At 37.9% G+C, this 21,017-nt stretch overlaps 1 protein-coding gene across 1 annotated transcript; it reads right to left on the bottom strand.

The window, feature by feature from the left end:
- Positions 1-1,569: 1,569 nt before the first annotated feature.
- rb1cc1 (RB1-inducible coiled-coil 1) lies at positions 1,570-19,167 on the bottom strand. The gene is made up of 23 exons (XM_086172009.1): positions 18,834-19,167; positions 17,771-17,901; positions 17,552-17,678; positions 16,856-17,026; positions 15,805-16,007; positions 15,245-15,659; positions 14,956-15,126; positions 14,687-14,871; positions 14,354-14,540; positions 13,515-13,596; positions 13,339-13,403; positions 13,142-13,245; positions 12,591-12,717; positions 10,267-12,188; positions 9,868-10,054; positions 5,365-5,473; positions 4,639-4,939; positions 4,000-4,051; positions 3,853-3,900; positions 3,363-3,421; positions 3,034-3,161; positions 2,668-2,738; positions 1,570-2,469 (listed from the first exon to the last, which is right to left on the bottom strand). Exons 2-23 carry the CDS (start codon positions 17,839-17,841, stop codon positions 2,392-2,394), a joined length of 4,863 nt encoding a protein of 1,620 aa, XP_086028135.1. The 5' UTR covers positions 17,842-17,901; positions 18,834-19,167; the 3' UTR covers positions 1,570-2,391.
- Positions 19,168-21,017: the final 1,850 nt, after the last annotated feature.

Genomic DNA, 21,017 nt, shown 5'->3' with positions numbered 1-21,017 from the left:
TGTGGAACGTCTCTGACATCATTTTGATATTTCACATTTACTCGTCTAAACCTTAATTTAGCGCCTCCAGCATATGTTGACACGCAAAGAAAAGCCATTATGATGTGTCTTTGAATTTCAGCTGATGCCATTTAAAGCTGCTTCAACGTACCTGTCCGACAAGAATTGAGGTATATCTATGGTGAAATTATGCTTTTGTAGATTAAAAAAAAAAGTTGATTACTTTGGAAATGTTTGCATGATAGTGATTAGAGTCATTAAATGTTCGGCTTCTGCAAAATATATTAAAAGAAGATCAGTGCATTGCTGCTTTCCTTTCAGGGTGGAGAATCTTTTCCTTAAGATCCGTTTAATTCTAAGGGTTTGACAAACATCAATACTCATATGAAGTTGTGAGCGTTTGTTAAAAATAAATATAAGGCCACATCGTTTACAAGAAGATCATTTACAGGCATTGGAATTTTAAGGGCTTCATTTCTTGTTTCACAAGATTTTTTTTTTACTCGTCTTCAGAATATAAAAAGATAAATAGTACTGAAAAAAAAAAACTTTCCCGAATGGACCTCAACACAGAGCCGCTTATCAGTTTACTTGTAAATCTTATTTGCATTTTTTTTTATTATATCGCTGTCTCTATTATTTATAATCTAAATAAACAAATCAAAAAAAAAAAAAAAAAAAGAGATGTTTGTTGGTCACTTTGCCTACAATTCTGTGACAGATAAGATACTGTACTCAAGGTAAGTGGTGAAGTGTAAAAGAGAGAAGTTTGACTGCAATTCAAAGGCAGTTTTAATAGTGGAATTAGCGAGAGACTACACATGGCAATGTTAGATCCCATTCAGCCTGATGAGTGACTCCCAGCAGCACTGAGCTCAGTGGGGGGTTGTAAACATTTACACTAAGAGCCTGTCCAGTGCACATGGTTGGTGCTTGCCAGCCACCTCGGTATCGAATGTTGTGTTGCATATTTTGTCATTCAGGCCTGTCCCGAAATTGTAGGAATCACACCATCAATTTATGAGGGAGCCATCCAAATGTGACAAGAGGCTTATGCTAAATGGAGAAAATAGAGCTAAACATTGTTAAAACACCCCTAGACCCACATGGTAGAGTGCTCGGCGGAGAGCTGCTATGCTCCCCGCTGTGAACTGGGAAAGTGATGTTGGTGGGCTTCCTTCTCCATGAGGGCCGCATCGTTCTTGGGCCCTGATTTGAAGCCTTTTTGAAGTCTGTTTCCTGCAGCACTGTGCCAACATTAATGTTTCCACAAAAGCAAAAAAAAATACTAAATTAAATGAATACACTATACGGTCCTATTCCACACTGACTCCTGAATCCCCCTGAAATTTTTTAGAGAGGATTAATAAATCTATTTACTATATATACATCCTAGAATTTACTAATGTTTATTGTTAGAGATGTGGGCAGATGAGTGAATACGGATATTTCCGTACGAATCCTTTGATCCCCAACCAAATTGCACAAGTGTACGCATGAGCGTAAGGAATATTCCTTACTAAAATATGTCCATACTTAAATACGTAAATCATCACAAAACAGGAGGATATGTCTGGGTTCAATCCTTTATTGTTTCAAAACTCTATCTTTTACAATACAGTCATTTATTGTTACATGTGTGAATTGATGGATAATGTACAATGTCCTCCAATAATGAAACACAGTCACAAAGTATTCCTTTCTACATATCATAATTCTACGATAGTGAGAAGTTTGTGCTGATACATTTACTTAGTTCTGACAGCTCAATCACTTCCCTTTTCAAATCAACAAAAGCATCGTTTTTGAAAGTGCATTTCAAGGATTGCAAAGACGACTGTTTCTATCAGTCGGCCATAATGTACATTTCAGTATTGACGGAGGGCCATACTGCTTTGTGAGTAACAAACAGCATCGACTACATTTCCAACTACAACATTTATCTGGATAAGCAAATCAAAGAAAATATATCAATATGCATGCCATGAACATTCCTCCATAAACATTTATAATAAATGTATATTTCATTTAATAATGTTGATAATGACACAGTATTTTCCACAAAAGGACAAATGCTGATAATGGGAACTAATATTTAACATCCAAATTTTGTTCGATTTTTTTTACACACAGGTCAAATGGCACAACGCCACAGTGTTTAGGGCAAAACCCTAATTAAGTAAATAGCATTTGGTCCACAAATCTGGGGTTAAAAAGAAAACATAAAAGTGGTAGCAGGTGTGATTTTAAACCCAAAACTAAAATTGTTTGATGGTGATCTAAATATTTTTAATCCTTTAAAAAGTTCTTTCAATATTCAAGGTATGAATCATTATGTGAATATTCTCTTCACAAATTAATAATTACATATTTAAGATCATTACTTGATTATTACACTTTTCTGTTCCATGGAACAGCTTTCACTCTGTAGAATTTGGTCCCTAAAGGAACCTTGAATCTGTTCTGAGCCTGGTGAGAAAGACGAGAACAATTTTTAGACAGGGATACAATTTAAAATAAATGCATTAATGTAACAACATTATGGGTATAGATCTATGTCTAAAGGAAAACCACACCTCATGGATAGATATTTCAAAGCAATGTAAAAACCCATTATCAATATAATAGTTCATTAGCCAGCCATACTGTAGAACTTGAATACAATACCTTTTTTGCTTGGCAATACTCTTTCTCCATCACCTTTCCAAGAACCCAGGGCCGCCTTGACGTCCCAGATGCTAAATAACAAGGCAAACTGACTGGTCAGACTCAGTAAACACAAAGTTAATCATTAATAAATACCTGTTTGAGACACCGGGTTACAAAATAATCTATTAGCTAAAATAAAAAGATTAATCTCCATGGCTGACTTTTTCAGACATACATTTAGTGCTTCTTATAATACAAATTGTTCTGCACGAATGACATTTATTTCAATAATAGACAATGAAACTTTAGAAATTCGAGGAAAAAAAATTGACATCGGTCATAAATTCTATTCAGGGCCACAAATACTGGCACAGTAAAGTTAACCTGGTTTGAGGTCCAGTGCGGTGAGAGACTCTGAGTGAAGGAAGTAGAGGGTCGGGCCAACAGTGAATAGCACGTAGTTGTCATGCCGCTCATCGAGGATGATCAGAACCAAATCGCCAACCTGGAAGCTGAAACGCAACAAGATTGACTAAAAAAACAGATGAAGACACTGGGATCTTAACTTCTGAGGAAAAGATGACAACAGCTTAATATAGTCTAAAATTACATGTTTGACGTTGGTCAGTGCTGTAACAATAATAAAAAAAAAATGAATGAAATACATTTGCATCGAAGAGAAGTAGAAAATCATGGTGAAAATTTCAACTTACTCTCTGATGGCGATTTTGTCTGAATGCCGTGATGACACAGATGACATGCTTTGAGACATCTAGAAAATAGGATTACGCCAATGTTACACATGTAACCAAGAAGGGGTAACAATACCGGATAAGGATAAATTCTGAAAGGACTTAACACTTTTCTGATTAGGAAATTGTTTGAAATAGACATGGAATTGGAATTGGCACTCTCCCCCTCATAACAGCATTACATTCAAAGCTATTATTTCTGTTCTGTCCTATTTCATTATGTAGTGTCACAGCTAATTAAAACAACTTTTCACTTCCAAAAACTACATTTTCAGCATTTATACACTTGATGTTTTCTGGTTTCAAACATGTCATGTCACTTAAATGGAGGAGACTGCACATTCTGAATTGAATCTAAATCTGTCTCTTCCTTCAGATCAGGTAGAATTGTTCCCTTTGATAATACTGCCATCCAGTGGAGCCCATGATGCACAGACAATAATTGACTGACCAGTCTTTGACTGAGACGCTTGTTTTCCTCTTCCTTCATGTGTAATGTCTGAAACAAAAAAAAAATATGGCTGAAGCTTTTAGAAACAAAACCTGCTCCAAATACTATCGAATACTATTGAATGTTTAATGTTTTGCATGTAAATACCCTTTCAAGAAGGAGTATCCGCTGCTTTTCCTCTGACATTAGAACGTTGTCACTATAAAAATAAAACAATAAAAACAGAGTGAGCAGAAAATCAGAATTGCCAATAAGCTTCTTTCCTTCAAGAGGGGGATCATATAATTTGAGAGAGGACAACGTAAATTTAGTCTGCGATTAAGTTAGCCATCATAACTTTAAAATATTGTTTGTTTTGAGATATTTTTTGCAGATTAATTGTTTAAAAAAGCGGTTGTTACCTATTTTTCCTTGATATATGATTTTAAGCTCAAAAGAGATGTCAGTAGCATTTCATTAAGTTGCTGAGTTCATGGCTTACATTTTGTACGATGGTATCGTAAAGTCTCCCTCAGCCAACATATTAACATCCTTCAAAGAGTCATGCTAGATTTTAAAGATATAAAAATCTTATAGACAATTAGGTATATGTTTGCTCAAATATTGTGCCTTGAGGGAAATTTCTGCCAGTACTCACATTATTTTTACTCCTACAGGAAGTACGTATGAGATTACTTCGAACGTCAAACTTTTAAGATATTGATGTTATAATTGGAACAATGAAACCGTCATCATTACCATAGGCCTTGTGGTATTATGAATATTTACTGGAGAGTAGATGCTTACTGGACTGTCACCATGCTAGCTTCCACTGCTGAGTCAACATGTTCATCGTCTCTTATGGCTGCCACAGATGCCAATCTGTCAGTTTCAGCCAGCTCAGAGGAACAAGCCCCGATGACAGGTGAAGCTCTTGTTGCCGCTGTGGCTCCTGCTCCGGCCTCTGTGACCTCCTGAGTTGAGGGGTTAGGAGCAAAGAATGCAGAAGAAACCAAAGCAGTGCTGCGCAAGCGGTTAAGTTCTTCTTCAAGGTGTTTCTTCTCCTGCATGACACTGGCGCGGTCCTCAGAGAGTGTCTCAATCAGCGCTGCAAAAATGTCATACAAATGAGAATGACAGTTAGGTAGAGTTCTACAACTTTTTTGATACATGACACCATTTGTATTTCAATACTTGTATATTAAGAGATAGAGGTAATTTGAGCATGTATGTCTTGCCTACAAAACTGTTTTGCAATTGTGCAGTTTGACATTTTGCAGTGACATTGTCACATTTAGTGAAATTCAAACACAGCATTTAACCCAACGTGGACGAAACATGAGCAGAAGGCAGCCACTGAGCAGCGTCAGGGGAACAGTCAGGGACTGAAGTAAGTTAAATATGTAAAGTTGTTCATGACTTCATGTCTACTTCTGATTTGATTGATATGACAGCAAGCCCACAGACCAGGAATGACCAAACAAGTTATATTTTCTTAAAACTGGAGACATTATTTCACTAAATATAGCTTACCTTTGTCCTTTTCTTGCTGTTGGGTAACTTTCAGCAACTTCTCTGTGAGTTCATTGATGATCTGCTCCTTCTTCAGCCTTTCTCGTGTTAGAACAGTGTTGAAATTAGTCTAAAGGCAGAAAAAAAAGGGAAAAAGGGAAAAAACAGGGTCACATTTCAGCTCAGTATATTATTTGTGAAACTATTTTTTGTTTGTGACATTGCTGGTCCAAAATTCATGTTTCATCAGTCAATTAATGTTGGCAAAAAAACCCATTAAATTATGGGATGTGAACACCAACAGCATAACTCTGCCATACTTAAGCCAAAACAAATGCTAAAAACCGAGTGCAAAGACAACAGAGACACACCATTACAATCAAAGCCTTTTCCTTTCAGGTGAAAATTATGTAGTAGGAATGTGAATTGATAAGAGATCTTTGTAGGGAGCAAGCCATTTCAAAATTTAATTCATAAACTGACAGACATTTTGAAAATATTCTTCAGACTGATAGATGAAACAAATCAATTAACAATTAATCAACCAACAAGATGCATGATCATAACTGGCTGTCAGCAGATAGCTGTGTTACTGAACTCTTTCACAATATGGGGGTTCATTCTGCAGAGCATAAACAACAGCAGGCCAGGATTTACTCATTGTTACATCACACACCTGCAGTGCTGTTGTAGCTTAGAATAAAGCAGAGAGAACAGCATAGACTATCCTGCAGCGAAGTGTAATGAATTAAACAGACAGATTATAATAAACCAAGAGGCCTACACAAAAACAAATTTATTTCAACAGTCAATTATGTAAAAAGCAGATAGTAAGCACACTTTTCAAAGAAAAAAACAACCCTCTACCACATGTACACAATTATGCCATCATACTTAGATGTTAGCCTTAATCTCCGAATGAATGAATGTTTTTTATCTTCACAAGTACATAGTTGCAAGACTTTATAATGTACATAAATAGATTAACACAAAACATTTATTCAGTCCTTCAGCACTGAGAGTGCTGAAATAAAAAGCAATGATCGAGAGATGGAACAGAAGATTGGAGTCTAATTTTACAGACAAATTAAATATCCCAGGCCTACATCTGTATTTCGCACATAATGCAGCTTGTCTACAGAATTTGATTCAAAAACAGCCACAGTTTGACAAGCTCTAAGGTTTATCTGGTGTGCAGCCTGTTAATTGCTAAGCCCCTTTTTAGACAGCAGAAGACTAGAACAGTATGCTACAGAGGTCGCAGTGTTTTGTTACGAGCAACTGAGCCTCAAGTTCAAAATTATCTTTGTTTCTCAAATTAAATATTTCTGGCATTTCTGTCACACTTTGTGTATATGTCTTCGTTCTGCACAAACTTCATTTCAGTTAAACGTTAAAGTCATCATAACACACTCACACATGCACATGAAAATGTCACTTCCCAAACATGTGATTCCATGAACAAAACTGCTGTAAGTCGATAATGTAGAGCAACAGGGAGCTGGCTTGTTTAAAAAGACTGTTCTGGTTCTGATCTGATTTACTCTGCCATTTGCTTTCAGATTTAGCCCAACCTGCTGAAGGCTTGCATATTTCTTTTTTCCCAAAGACTGTAATTAATTATCAATAAATCAAATGAAATTGGTATCACGGGTTATTTGAGAATCTATATGCCAAAGCAAAAATGCTAAATTATGATCATAACAAATACATTTTCAAAAATGGCATTATGCACCTGGCAAAACCTCCTGAAAAGGGGTTTGTAAAAATATAATGGTCAAATACCATTTAGGGGTAGTTGTTGAATAAAGTTAAACATTTGAATTCTGTTCATCATAATTCATTTCATTGGCATAATCTAAAACAAAAGAATGCAAGTTGCTGTCTTCAGTTAGGCAACTGATCAAATGCATGGTTCAAAAGTTTGTGTCAAAGTAAACATTGCACATGATACACAGCACGGATGCAAGGATGGCTGTTGAACGATCAGCATAGCTGGTATAAACAGTTAGGCCCAAAAATATTTGGACAGTGACACAATCTTTATGATTTGGGCTCTGCATGCCACCACATTAGATTTGAAATGAAACAACTACAACCGAATTGAAGTGCAGGCTTTAAGGTTTAATTCAAGGGGTTGGACAAAAACATATGATTAAACATGTAGAAATTGCAGCTTTTTTTATAAAAACACTCCTTGTTTCAGGGGCTCAAAAGTAATTGGACAAATAAACATAACCCTAAGTAAAATGTTACTTTTCAATATTTTGTTGAGAATCCTTTAAAGGCAATGACTGCCTGAAGTCTGGAACTAATGGACATCACCAAACGCTGTGTTTTCTCCTTTTCCTGCTTTGCCAGGCCTTTACTCTAGCTGTCTTCAGTTGTTACATGTTTGTGGGTCTTTCTGTCTTGAGTTTTGTCTTGAGCAAGTGAAATGCATGCACGATTGGGTTGAGATCTGGTGACTGACTGGGCCATTGCAGAACATTCCACTTCTTTGCTTTAAAAAACTCCTGGGTTGCTTTTGCAGCATGTTTTGGATCATTGTCCATCTGTACTGTGGAGTATTGTCCAATTAACTTTGCTCCATTTGGCTGAATCTGAGCAGAAAGTATATCCCTATACACTTCCGAATTCATCCGGCTGCTTCTGTCTTGTCACATCATCAATAAACACAAGTGACCCACTGTCATTGGAAGTCATGCATGCCCATGCCATCACACTGCCTTCCCCATGTTTTACAGAAGATGTTGTGTGCTTTGGATCATGAGCTGTTCCAATTCTTCTCCAAACTTACTTCTTCCCATCATTCTGATACAGGTTGATCATAGTCTCATCTGTCCAAAGAATGCTGTTCCAGAACTGGGCTGGCTTCTTCAGGTGTTTTTTGGCAAAGTCAATTCTGGTCTTTCTATTTTTGAGACTGATTAATGGTTTGCACCTTGTGGTGAATCCTTTGTATTTACTCTCATGAAGTCTTCTCTTTATAGTAGACTTGGATACTGATACACCTACTTCCTGGAGAGTGTTCTTCACTTGAGTGGATGTTGTGAAGGGGTTTTTCTTCACAATGGAAAGGATTCTGCAATCAACCACCACTGTTGTCTTTGGTGGACGTCCAGGCCTTTTTGAGTTCCCAAGTTCACCAGTGCACTCCTATTTTCTCAGAATGTACCAAACTGTTGATTTGGCCACTCCTAACATTTCTGCTATCTCTCTGATGGATTTCTTCTTTTTTTCAGCCTCAGGATGGTCTGTTTCACCTCCATTGAGAGCTCCTTTGACCACAAGTTGTGTGTTCACAGCAACAACTTCCAAATGCCAACGTCACACCTGGAATCAACTCCAGATCTTTTAACTGCTTAATTGATGACAGGTTACTGAGAGAAGACCCCAATGCAGCCTTGTTATTTGTTTGCAGCCCTCTGAGTCAAATGTCAAATTACTTTTGGTCCCTTGAAAAAGAGGCGGCTACATAGTAAAGAGCAGTAATTCCTAAACCCTTCCTCAAATTACAGCTGAGCCTCCACTTTAAGCCCATGTTGATTATATAATTGTATCCTGAATATGTTTTTGTAAACAGCTGAAATGAAAAAACTTGTTTCACTGTCCAAATATTTCTGGGCCTAACTGTAGATGTACTAAATTCCACAGTGCAGAGTATCCACTGACAGCTCTGTTTTTTTGTCTGCATTTATGGTGTTTGCCATTGTGTCGCTGAGCTGCTATAACTTGCACACTTGTCATGCCCACACTTGCCGATGAATGTAAAGAGAAATGTTGACACAGAACAAGAGGCAATCAACATCATTGATTATGTGTACATAAAAAAACACTTTAGAGACATCCTCAGGGTCAGTCTCATTTGAATAGGGACGGAATAACTAATCAGGAATAACTAATCAGACCAACTAAATTATAGTAGAATACTAAAACATGTTAGTGATCTTACTTCTACTGCTGTCATTCAAATGATCTGACAAATAACAAATAATGTATTACTTGTTTGACTTCTGTCTATTTACGATAAAAACAATGCATGTCTTGCACTGACTACATTTGCATGTGTTTGGCATTATTTCAAATGCAATACAAAGGGGGAATAAAATATCTGTGTGAGTGATAGATCACTAAAACTGAATTCTTCAGATGGGTGGCAGGTGGGTAGTTAGTGTATGGTATGTGAATGTGGAAAATGTCAGAACTGAATCACTTACATAAAAACCTCACCTGAATTATGGAAGGTGGTGAAAACTGATTCTATAATTGAGAAAGTTTTCATAATCATCGGCACCACCAAAATGTAGCAATAAGTTAATTTACAACTGTAAATATGTTAGCACTGGCTACTTCCAAATGCTTTCCAGTCAATTTAATCAACTTCACAACACAGTCATAAAGACTTTGTAAAAAAAAAAAAAAAAAAAAAAAAAAAAGGATCGACTGTTTGTGAAGTTATCCTCTTGATTGATGGATGAAATTTCAGGCCAACAGCATGCATAAACAGTTAGAAACACAAACCTGCTGCTCTGCAATGAGTGATGTCTTGAGATTCTGTATCTCCTCATTCTTCTTCTGTTCTAGGAGATCCATCTGGGTCTGTAGGGAGGCTCTTTCCTGTTTCAGCCTCTCTTGCAAAGCTGAGTCTAATGACAGAGGTGCTCCAGCATCTGCATGGCCCTCAGCTTGCAGCGACAACCCTATATCACTGAAAAGTACACGGTAAAATGAAATGACATTACAGCTGCAATTTGTATTTTGTTCATGAAGGAACACGCATAAAAATTATTTAGCTGAGTACAACAAAGTCACATATCCAATATTACGTTTAATTGCTGAATTTTAATGCAAGAAACATAAAGCAGATAAATCTTGAACTGCATTCTCAAAATTCAGTCTCTGCGGTCAATTCAACTTTACCTTTTTGAGTGTTGGATGTCTTGAACTTTATTTTCAAGTTCTCTAACTTTGTCTAACAATCTCTTCTCCATCTCGTCTTTTTGCTGCTCTAACTCTTTCAAGGCATCTGGTGATGCAACATTAAAGGCTGCCGCTTTCTCCATAAGTTTGTCCTCTAATTTTTTAGATAAACGGTCACTTTCTGCCTGCAAATCTCTGGTAACAGTCCTCAGCTCTTGCTCCATTTCTTGGAAACTCCTCAATTGTTTTTCCTTTTCTTCATTTAGATCAGAGAGTTGCTGGTCAAATTCCTGTCTACGTTTCTGTAGCTGTTCAGCATGGTTCCTATCAGTAACCCGGGCTTTCTCCTGCAATGAGGACAGCTCATTGTGCAAAAAAATGGTCTCCTCCTCATGTCTGTCCACAAGCTCAGAGATGCAGTGGTCCTTCTCAATCCTCATGAGTGTCCTCAGCTCTGATAGATCCAGTTCATATTCCTCATTTTTTACCTGAAGCTGTTTTTTGATATTTATCAGCTCTTCACTGAGGGCTTTTGTCTCAGCTTCTACCTGGGACTTCACCATTTCAGCCTGTTGTATCTTGGTCTCCTCAAATAGGAGCCTTAACTTCTCTATTTCTGAATCTTTAAGGGCTAGCTCCACTTCTAATTTGCACCGTAATTCTGCAAGCTCACTGTTACGAGCTTCAAAGTCTTTCAGTTGGTTGTCTTTCTCTTGAAGAGCGGCAGAGTGGTGAACTGCTGCCTCGTTTAATTTGTCCCTATTTTCAGCAGCCAGATATTCCAAGGCTTCTTGTTCCTTAAAACTAAGTTTCTCCACTTCTGCCTTGTGTTCTTGCCTCATTCTGTCCTCTAATTCCTTTAAGTGTGTCTGTTCAGCCATCTCCAGCTCTTGTCTGATCTTTTGCTGGCTGCGTTCAATTTCAAAGTGCAGAGTTTCAAGCTGGCTGGCCAGAGAATTTCTTGAAACAGAGAGAGTCTCGATCTCTTCAGCTTGATCAGTGGTTATTTGCTCCATGCTTCTGATCTTCCCTGTTAGACTACTTTCATGTTCAACCAACCGCTCTTTCTCACTCTCAAGTTGAGTAAGTTCTTTCTCTTTGCGCTCCAGAAGTCCCTCCAACTCCAACATGGCACGTTGCACATCTCTGACAATATTCTGATTTACTTGGTTTTCTTCTGTTAGTGTGTGAATCTGCGTCTCAAACTCTTGTCGAATGGAAAGAATTTCACTCTGATGCTTCTCCCTGAACTCCAGTTCGTGAGTCTGACAGATACTGTCCACAAGATTGCGAATGTCTGTGGTCATACTCCTTAGGACACAGCCAAAGTCATTTTGAACTTTTAATATCAGACCGCGTAAGTGAGAAAGATCATCCTTCACACTTGTTAAGTTGGCATTGGATTCCTCTGCAGCATATCGATACCTATCAACAACTTGCTTGAGAACTGCAATCCGTGAGTTCTCACGCTCCAGTGTTGTTGTGTCCTGCATACGTTTGTTATCAATAGCATTGATGACAGATGAATACAATGACTCCACCATCATTTCAGGGCTATTCGGATCACTGATTGGATTTGTAGAGGTCAGCTTTTCTTCAATCACAAACTCATTGACGGCAGACATGAAATCTGATTCAGGGCTCTCAGCTAGAGAATCCAGGTCAAGTGAACCCTGCTGCAAGACTGGATCCAGGTTTGGATGGCCAATGGTTTCAAAATCAAAGGTTTGTGCATCAATACTATCCGGAGAAAGGTCCTCTATTGGCGCTGAGGCAGGAACTTGTAGTGGCTGGCATCTGGGTCCTTGAAGGCTAAGCGAGATAGGGGCTTTGGAGGGCATAGTTGCAGCGGTCCCAGGTATACCCTCTGTGGACTGTGGAGTCAAAAGTGTTGATCTCTGTGCGCTCTGGCAACTGGATACCTTGAAAATGGAATATATATGAAGAAAATATAACAATACACTTTTTTAAATTAAGAAATTAGATGCATTAAAAAAAGATACCAACAGTAGAAATGGGAACACTTATTGAAAACTAGCTTTAAATATTTTATCAATTTGATTCAACTCGGCATAAATGTTGCTATCCTATCTGAGTTGCCTAATAACTAACGGTGCTTGTAGCCATTATAACAGTTATCATAAAAACTACAAATATGATGTAATAGTACTGTATGTTGGCTGTAGTGAACATTTTTTAAATATCAATAAAACCACACTGGCCCAACTATATTCCTCTGATGGTTTAAGATGAAAGGATAAAGAGTGTAATGTTTCATTTGAGGAAAAAAAAGAATAAACACTTTTGTGTGACATCACCATTACCCTTTGTTCACTTAGTAAGTCAGTTATTGTTTGGGACATCTCATCCAAACTCTGTGCAGCTTGGACGAGTTGATGAAGCTTCTCTACATGGTGATTCAGGGGTTCAAAGTCACACTCAGCAGGAATCCTAAAAAAAACAGAAGAAAACTGAATTGAACCGAATACAAGTTGAAAGCATCATTAAGTCATCTAACAAAAAACACGTGTAACACACTGAGAAGTGTGTGCCTCGGGATGATGATGACCGACCTGGACTGGCATTCTGTATTCAGACATATGTAACAGTAGTACTATGGTTATAACAGTGAATATTGATGAATAAGGATAGACATTGACAGAAGCAGGTTGGTTGGGATCCATTTTAATTCAATTCAGATGAAATTTTAAAATCCTTTTGCCAATAAGATAATATCCCTGACAGAAAGATTATGTTTTTGGTTGCTGGTGCTAGGAAGTTTGTGTTGTGAGATGATCAAAAGGATGGGTAAGCCGGAAAAATAACTGACAGATGTCAAATAAAACTATTTAATAGAACACAAATGATAACTTACATGAGGAAAGGCTGTACCTCTACAGGACAACAAGATTTCAAGTACTGAAGGTCTTCTAGTGAAATGTCTGGAAGTTCATCGTCAAATCTCCTCGGCTTCCGTGTCTATGAACAATAATATACCCATTTGAATGCAACGCAGTGTCATTACACATAATTTTCCAACTATGATTCAAGTATCCTTGACCTTCAACTTACACAAAATGATGTTGGAGGCCATGAATCAAGTCCTCTAAACAGGCGATTTCTTAGGAATGAACTTCCTAAAAAAAATAGTCAACTCATCAGAATCAGAAATCTCAAAATAAACATCATGGCTAGAATAGTAAAACAGTAAAATTCAAATTGCAGGGAACTTTTCAAAACCAACTTACTGAAGAGTTTCCCGAAGGTTTCCCGCTTAAATTTCTCTGCCTCATAGAGCTGTTTGCCATCTTTCACAAGCGCATAGGCCCACTGGAATAAATATGAAGAAAAAGTTAGTCTTACATGTAAGAAACCAGGAGTCTGGTTCCTTAAAATGACCTAGCATGTCACTGAGAGTCTGCAGTATTTTCAAGTGTCAAAAGATTAATTAGTTTCATCATCATCATTATACAAAGTTTAATAACATTCCCTTTAATTAACAGACCACTGTAATAAGTAGATTTGTGTTGTTGCTTGAATGTTTCTCAACACTTTGAGAATCCAAATGTAGATGAAAATAATGCAATGTTGACTTTCTCAACACATTTTCTCAACAAAAAAAGTAAACATTACTATTCCACCATGGTGATTTGTATGTCAATCTAAAAAAAGTATTAACAGAAAAGTTATGCTAACAACTGAATAGAACAAATGCTTTTAGATCGACAATAAAAGGTAAAAGCTGAACTTGATGGTGAGGTTCACTCACTGGTCCTTCAAGATAATGTGCATGGATAGGCATCTTGACATATTTTTATTCCAGCACATGTACAAGATCAAGATTATAGTAATCCTTGTCAACTAAATCCCAAAGCATTGATTTTTTTAAAGAATAGCAGTTAAGTTAAAAGGAAAAAAACAATGTGAACAGTAAATTGCCATCACAAAACAACACGTTGAAGACCATTAACTGTCAGGCACCAATAAACAGCACAATTGTCAAACATAACTGAAGTTTCAGACTCATTACGGCAATTTATAATTTGTCGAAAGACAAGAACAGGTTTAGATGCAATTTAGCACAGACCTCTCGGTAGTGGCGCATGAACATTTTTCTCCTGACAACCTCCACGACAGCCAAGCAATACATCTGGGGCACAGTACTGAGTGCGTCCACCACTCTCACTCTTTCCAGTAGCTCTGTGAGAAGTCTGAGAAGCGCCTGAAGCTTCTCTCCATCCTGGTCAGCATGAAGCATCACATAGCAGCACCATCTATCGCAAAATCATTACTAGTTAAAGGTGCCAACTTTTATATTGACAAGCATTTGAAAAAAATTATCTGTGAGCCTCAGGGGAGAAGTGAGTTATGAAACATGCAAAAAAGCCAATTAATATCGATTAAGAGTTTTCAGTTTTACTTGAGTCGGACTTGAAGGTTGTTTGCAAGTTCTTGTTTGGCAGTGGTGCATTTCTTCTTTATGTCCAGCAGCTTCCTGTGGTTGTTCAGCATGATCATCAGCTGGTTGGTATGACTCAGACACAAGTCGGGCAAAACAGATGTATCTTTCAGGTTTTCAGCCCGTTTCTGGTTGGCCAGAAATCCCTGTGAAAAACACATATGTGCATCAATCAAAAAAATGACATAAGGTAAGTAATTTCACAGATGTTAGCCTAACAAACTGCATACCTGAGCAAGTTCTTTTTGTTCATTCACCAACTTCTTACAGCTTGCAATCATTTGGTCTAGAGCATACAACCTGTCTTCAAGCCCTTTGATAGCTTTCATGTTTTGATTATCCAGCTTGGCAATTGTGTCACGACAGTCTGCCAGGAAGGGTTGAATAATCCGTGGGTCAAGCTAAAAAAGAAAAACAAATCATGATATTTAATTGATTATATTCAAAGCATTTTATGACTGAACTTAAGCAAAATACCAACAAAATAAGTTGAAGCTCAATGAAATAGGTGAAGCTAACCCTGTTAATGGAGTCGAAGCATTTCCTCACTACTGATTCCACATCATTAGGCCTATCTTGCACATTGATCCAATCTAACAATGAGACATTGAAAAAGGAAACATTGGCAAGCTCTGGAGTTTCTTCATCTATTAGAGCAGCTCTTAGCCCACCACTGTCAGTGACTTTATTTGTGTCTGGGTCACCAGTCAGCTCACACATGGCTGTCTCTGAAGCAGAGGCAGATGCTATTAACTTGCTGGACTTCTGTGTATTTGCAGCACAGAGCACTGAGTCAGTGGATTTGTCTTCTTCAGTCTCATCTGAATCTTTTTCTGGACTTGAGCTGGACTTGTCTGAGGTCTCTCTGTAACTATGTCTTGTCAAACATTCCAGTAGAGGTATCCTGGCCATTACAGAAACGGCTGTCCCCAACCTGCAATAAAAAGGTTCAATCAGACACTTCCACAGGCTAGGAGGAGCCCAGGAATCAAACAAGGAACATTTGGCTCCAAGGACGACTGCTCAACCCCCTCTGACCCACCGCCCTTTTAAGAAAAAAAAGTAGGAGCGTTACTTACTTTGTGAGTTTAAGCTTGATTTCTTCCAAGTCTTGTTGGTAGTGTGTGTAAGCTGTGTCAAATTTCATGAGCAACTTCTGATAAGACAACGTACAGTCATCCAAATTAGCCATGATAGCAGCCCAGCCTTGGTGTTGGAGGTGTTCATCATGAACCAAACGTTCACAGAACGAGCTAAGTTTGTTGGCAACTTCAAACATTTCCTGGAAAAGCAGGGAAGGTAAAACTTTCATGACCCCTGTCAAGTTAGCATGAAAATTATTTACATAGCATTTAAAGAGTCAAGTAAGACACAAAGTCATCAGTTAAAAATGCCTCACTATCTCTATTTGACTGAGTTAGATGTTTTTTTTTTGTTTTTTGTTTTTTTTTTTTATTTTATTTTTCGCTTGCTAGTGAGGAAATAAGTGACCTATAAAGAATATTGTATAACGTGTATCTTGTTATGCGGTTTTGTAAGAATGTGTGTGACTCTGTTAAGGAACCGGTTCTAATAAATGTTCAAAAAAAAAAAAGCCTCACATTTTAAATGTGCAAAAAAACATTCAAATTCTGTTCTCTTACGTAAACTGTTTCATATTATAATTAGTATCAGAAGTAAGACTTAGAGCCAAAATACTTCATTATTTTATGAAACTTATTTGGCCAAAGATGGTTTTTGCTACTTCTACTTTGCACCTTTTCTGTACATCTACGTGCAATGAAAAAGTGACCTGTCTAATTTCAAGCACATATTAGCAAACTCATATATGTTCTTTGCATATCAGTCTGGTAACAACAAATAGGCACAGAATAACACATTTTTACAACAGGTATTAGTTTCAAAACTGCCTTTTCCCCTCAGTGATTCAATTATTCTTTTAACCAATGTCAAGGTTTACCTACACATCAAGCATATAATTTTTTAATCATGTCTCCTACATTCTTTTAGGGATTTGTTAATCTAACCCTAGCAAAGCAATTTACAGATAGAAATCATAGCATATTTAAAAGACAAGAAAAGCATGGTATTAAGATCTCTTGTATTGGTCATATCAATAGAGAACATTACCAGAGCAAGTTGTGTTCGAGAGGCAACGGTGTGAAAGACAGCTGGCATCAGTAGCGACTCCTCCACTTTAACCTGAATCTCACTTTCAATTGAGAAGGTGGTTTTCGGAATCGTTGGATCCCGGTCACACAATATCATCTCTTTGTTGAACAGGAATATGGGGTTGGTTTCCTATTGATAAACAAAAAAAATGCAAAGTCAATGCATTGTGTATGACAATAATGTCCACCTTTAATACAATTACATTGTGAATCATCAGGAGGCTGGTGCTTAATAATACTGAGAGTATTTTGTATTAACTTCAGAGATAGTTTGTGCTGAGTGTTATTGAAACCTAATCTGTCCCAAGTGTAAGATATAGTCCTTCTACTTTGATTTAAATGGGAACTGCCAAATACACTGTGATGAAACGTAGCAAAATCAACTGTGAGTGAATAGACACTAAGTCAAGATTGAGACATTCAATCTGGACAACCAACAATGTAAGTTCTGTGGATAATTAGGGTGAGGAGATCCCTCTTAAGGCATTTGTAGTCCATGTTTACATGTTGAGCAGTGTAACCTATATGCATTGAATAATAAAATGAGCTTTCTCAACTTGCTTTGAAAGATAAATTTCAGTCTGCCAAAAATCTTTCTGTTGGACACTGTAAAGTGGTGATGAAAATAATTAAGATTTTTTTAATAAAGACTCACAGTGCCAGCACTGTAGCTGCAGACCCTCCTCTCTGCAACCATACATTCCCCTCCATTGACAACAAGAACTTGATGTTGAATCGCAATCTTGTATTTGGCTTGGATGGCATGTTTAAGTTCCAGTACGCTTAGACAAAGAAAAGTACATTCATGTCAAATCAGCAGCTATATGTTGAACTCAAGAAAAGGACTAATATAAATGTATTGCAATTTTCTTACGTTTGTACAGCAAGATCAGTATCAAATGTCAGTGTGCTGCCATTGTTAACCTGGAACACATACAACTTCATGATGAACCTGCTGGAGATCTTTGCACTTGACTAACTTGCTCAGTGAGTCATTCCAGATCCCTGCAAAAAAGTAGAATTAAAATTAAAAAAAAATGCATGCATCCAAACACATATCTGAGTAACCATTAAACAGTCTACCATTAGATGAAAAACAAAATTTCTATTCACAGTACAAACTTAAAGCCTATCTTGTTCTATTTATGTTATCAGAGGCCTCTGATAAACACATGCTCTCACAGGCATGAAATAAATATCACCTTTCCATCTGTGCATCATAACTTATAATGCCCTTTGTTTTCTTCACTCCTGATTAATAATGGTGAGCTTATGGAAGCTGAGTCACAATATATTTTATTCCTGCCTGCTGACATTATCTTGATAAAGGGCTCATCAAACGTATTGTCTCCTGCAAAGTCAGTCTTACAATCCTGGAACGCTTATTAGTTACAAATGTATCTGGAAAGTAATATGCTTAAGTCTTGCAGTAATAGTACACCTGGTGGGAATGGTAAAAACTTTATCCGTTTCAAGGCATAATATAATCACTTAATTTGCAAATGTGACAATAGCAGACAAGATGTTAGTTAGCTACGTGTATTGTCATTAACAACGGTTTGGACGTCTGTGGGCACATATTACAAAAAAGTTACGGAATATGAGTGTTGACGGTTGTTGTTAAGGGGCTAGAGACGTATGACACTTGCGCATAATCTCCCCACCTCCAACTTGCGATTGTAACAGTGACACAAAGACCAAAAGCAGCTGGTGGCGAAGATCTAGTCAATAAACATTGCTAACGACGCTAACTGGCTATTAGCTAACCCAACTCCTTGGCTAGCGCTCTCAATAGCTATCATAATGTTTTACGTCGATAAATTTGACATTTATATTGGGATTACACGAAATGAGCGACCGTCAACCGTCTACATGTATTTAAAAATACGGGTGACACAACGATATGTAATAACTGATTACTGTATTGTAAGTCTTACCTCACTTTGCTTGCATCTCCCTGTTCTGGGTCTCCACCTCGCCTAGGCGAGTGGGCTAGCTAACTAGCTAGCAAGTGGGCTAGCTAGCTAACCTGTTTTGGATTGATATACATAGAGCTAGCCTTTAAGCTAACGTTAGCTGGATTAAAATACACTACAATAACTGAAGACCATAATTTGTTGTGAAGTTACGTGTTAGCCATATTGCTGAACAACAGTCGTATATCGCTACAAACTGCAGTCTGAGTGTTGTGAAAATCGGCCTGAACCACCAATTGTTTATTTCACGTAGCAAACTAAGCTAACACTCTGTGGCTCTGTTTTGTTGTTGTCATCTGCTGATGTGCAGTTCGCGAACGAATCGTTCATCCGCGAGTCATTTGACTACCCGCGACTTCCAGGTGGAGCAGCTGGGATAGAACCATGTCCATCTGCCTCTCTTGTTTTCATTTTCTATCATATGCTACCATTTACATTATTACTACGATATTATTTAAATTCAATTAATTTCTAGATTGAGAGTGCAGGCAAGTAAACTCCAAGACGGAGCTTGGGTTTATGTCACCCCTGCGTCCCATAGTCCTGTGGCTTTCATTAGATAGGCATCTGCAACATGTCTTGGAACATTGACCATATTTCAGCAAACAATGTGTCATCTCAGTCATGATTATCACTTGACATAACAGTTGAATTCATAAATTATCATTTCAGATAACAATTAAGTGATTAAAATGATCACTTGCCATTAAGGTTTAACATGTTAATCAACCCTGATTCAAATTTTTCCATAACTCACAGACACCATGACTCATAACTACATTTTAACTTAATAGATACATTGATAGAACTGCAATATTTGAGAAGTAATGCATCACTCCTATGAGCCTTTGGAATAGGGTTTGGGAGGGTTGGGCCACCAATGCTTGCTCCACAATGTCACATGAGTGGTCAGACGTCCTCGGGGGCCCCGTCACTTAGCACAAGGCCTTGAAATGTCCAGGCCTTTCTGGTGGTGAGCAGTACGTTTCTGATGTGTAGCTGGAGCAGCTGGGTAAGAGCCATGCCCATCTGCCTCTATATTTCAGCTATTGTTGTGCGATCTCTATGAACAAGTGTGTAAAGTGGACGATAAGGAGAAAATCTGTCTCCCTGGAACAGACTAAACCAGTTGGATACTGGTTAGAAACCACTCCCTGAAGAGCCCACTAAATGCATTTGGAAGGACACTAGGTTGCACTAGAAAAAGAGAAACATGTCCACCACAGCCTGAGAAATCAGCCCATCAAGTCAGCAGGCCAGACACAGTCCTCTTGTGTGCCCTAAGTGGAGTGCATCTGCCCAGTAGTTCCCTCTAACTTGATGTGCCAAGGGTTTGACACTGGAGCAGAGCAGTTGCGTACAAGGTATCCAGACCCCTTGCAGCAATGACTAACTGATCAATGGGGAATGGACTGTCTCGTGCAAAAAACATTAATAAAACATTCATTGGGCTGTAATTTTGACAGCCAATGTACCAACCATTTTTGTTCAGTAATTTATTATATTTTATTTTGATGTTCATAATCCTGCTACCCCAGTTGCCCCTCAGGGATAAATAAAGTTTATTTTGGTTCTGAATCTTATTCTGATTCTCAATATATCACAACCACGAGCCTTTGTGATAGTGCGGGCTATGTGTGCTCACTACAATCTTTTTAATGCGTCTGAAGCGCATGTTAGATTACAACGGTAAAGCTGTTACCCTGACTGAAATGAAAAAGTTGCCCCCTCATGAGAGTAACGAATTTTCCATCCATATGCACATTCGTCAGTGAACTTTTCGAGGTGAATTCTGGGGGAGAAAGGAACGCTGTTGAGTGTTTTGCTGCAACATGAGAAGGGGTGTGGTTTATGTTGGCTGCAGTGAGTGGCTGATTCCACTGCTGCAGAAAGAAGGCGGTCTGGAGGCGCTCACTAGGATTACGTGACTATGGAGTCATTGTTTTGAAGAGCCAGACTTGGAGGAACCCTTGGTTAAAAGACTCAAAGGCCGAAGAACGTTCTGCAGAAGTACTTATTTAAGAAACAAAAAACAAATATCTATCGATCATTGTACTTGTGCTGTTGAATAACTTAAGATACACGCTAAAACTACTGATAGCACCATAGTACAAAATTATGTGTGCACTTTCAGATTGCCCTTAT

Source organism: Fistularia commersonii, chromosome 25 (assembly GCF_037954325.1).
Source record: "Fistularia commersonii isolate RoL2024-O1a breed Wild chromosome 25, RoL_Fcom_v1.0, whole genome shotgun sequence".
Taxonomy (NCBI): Eukaryota; Metazoa; Chordata; class Actinopteri; order Syngnathiformes; family Fistulariidae; genus Fistularia; species Fistularia commersonii.
This window is presented reverse-complemented; position numbering and strand designations above follow the sequence as displayed.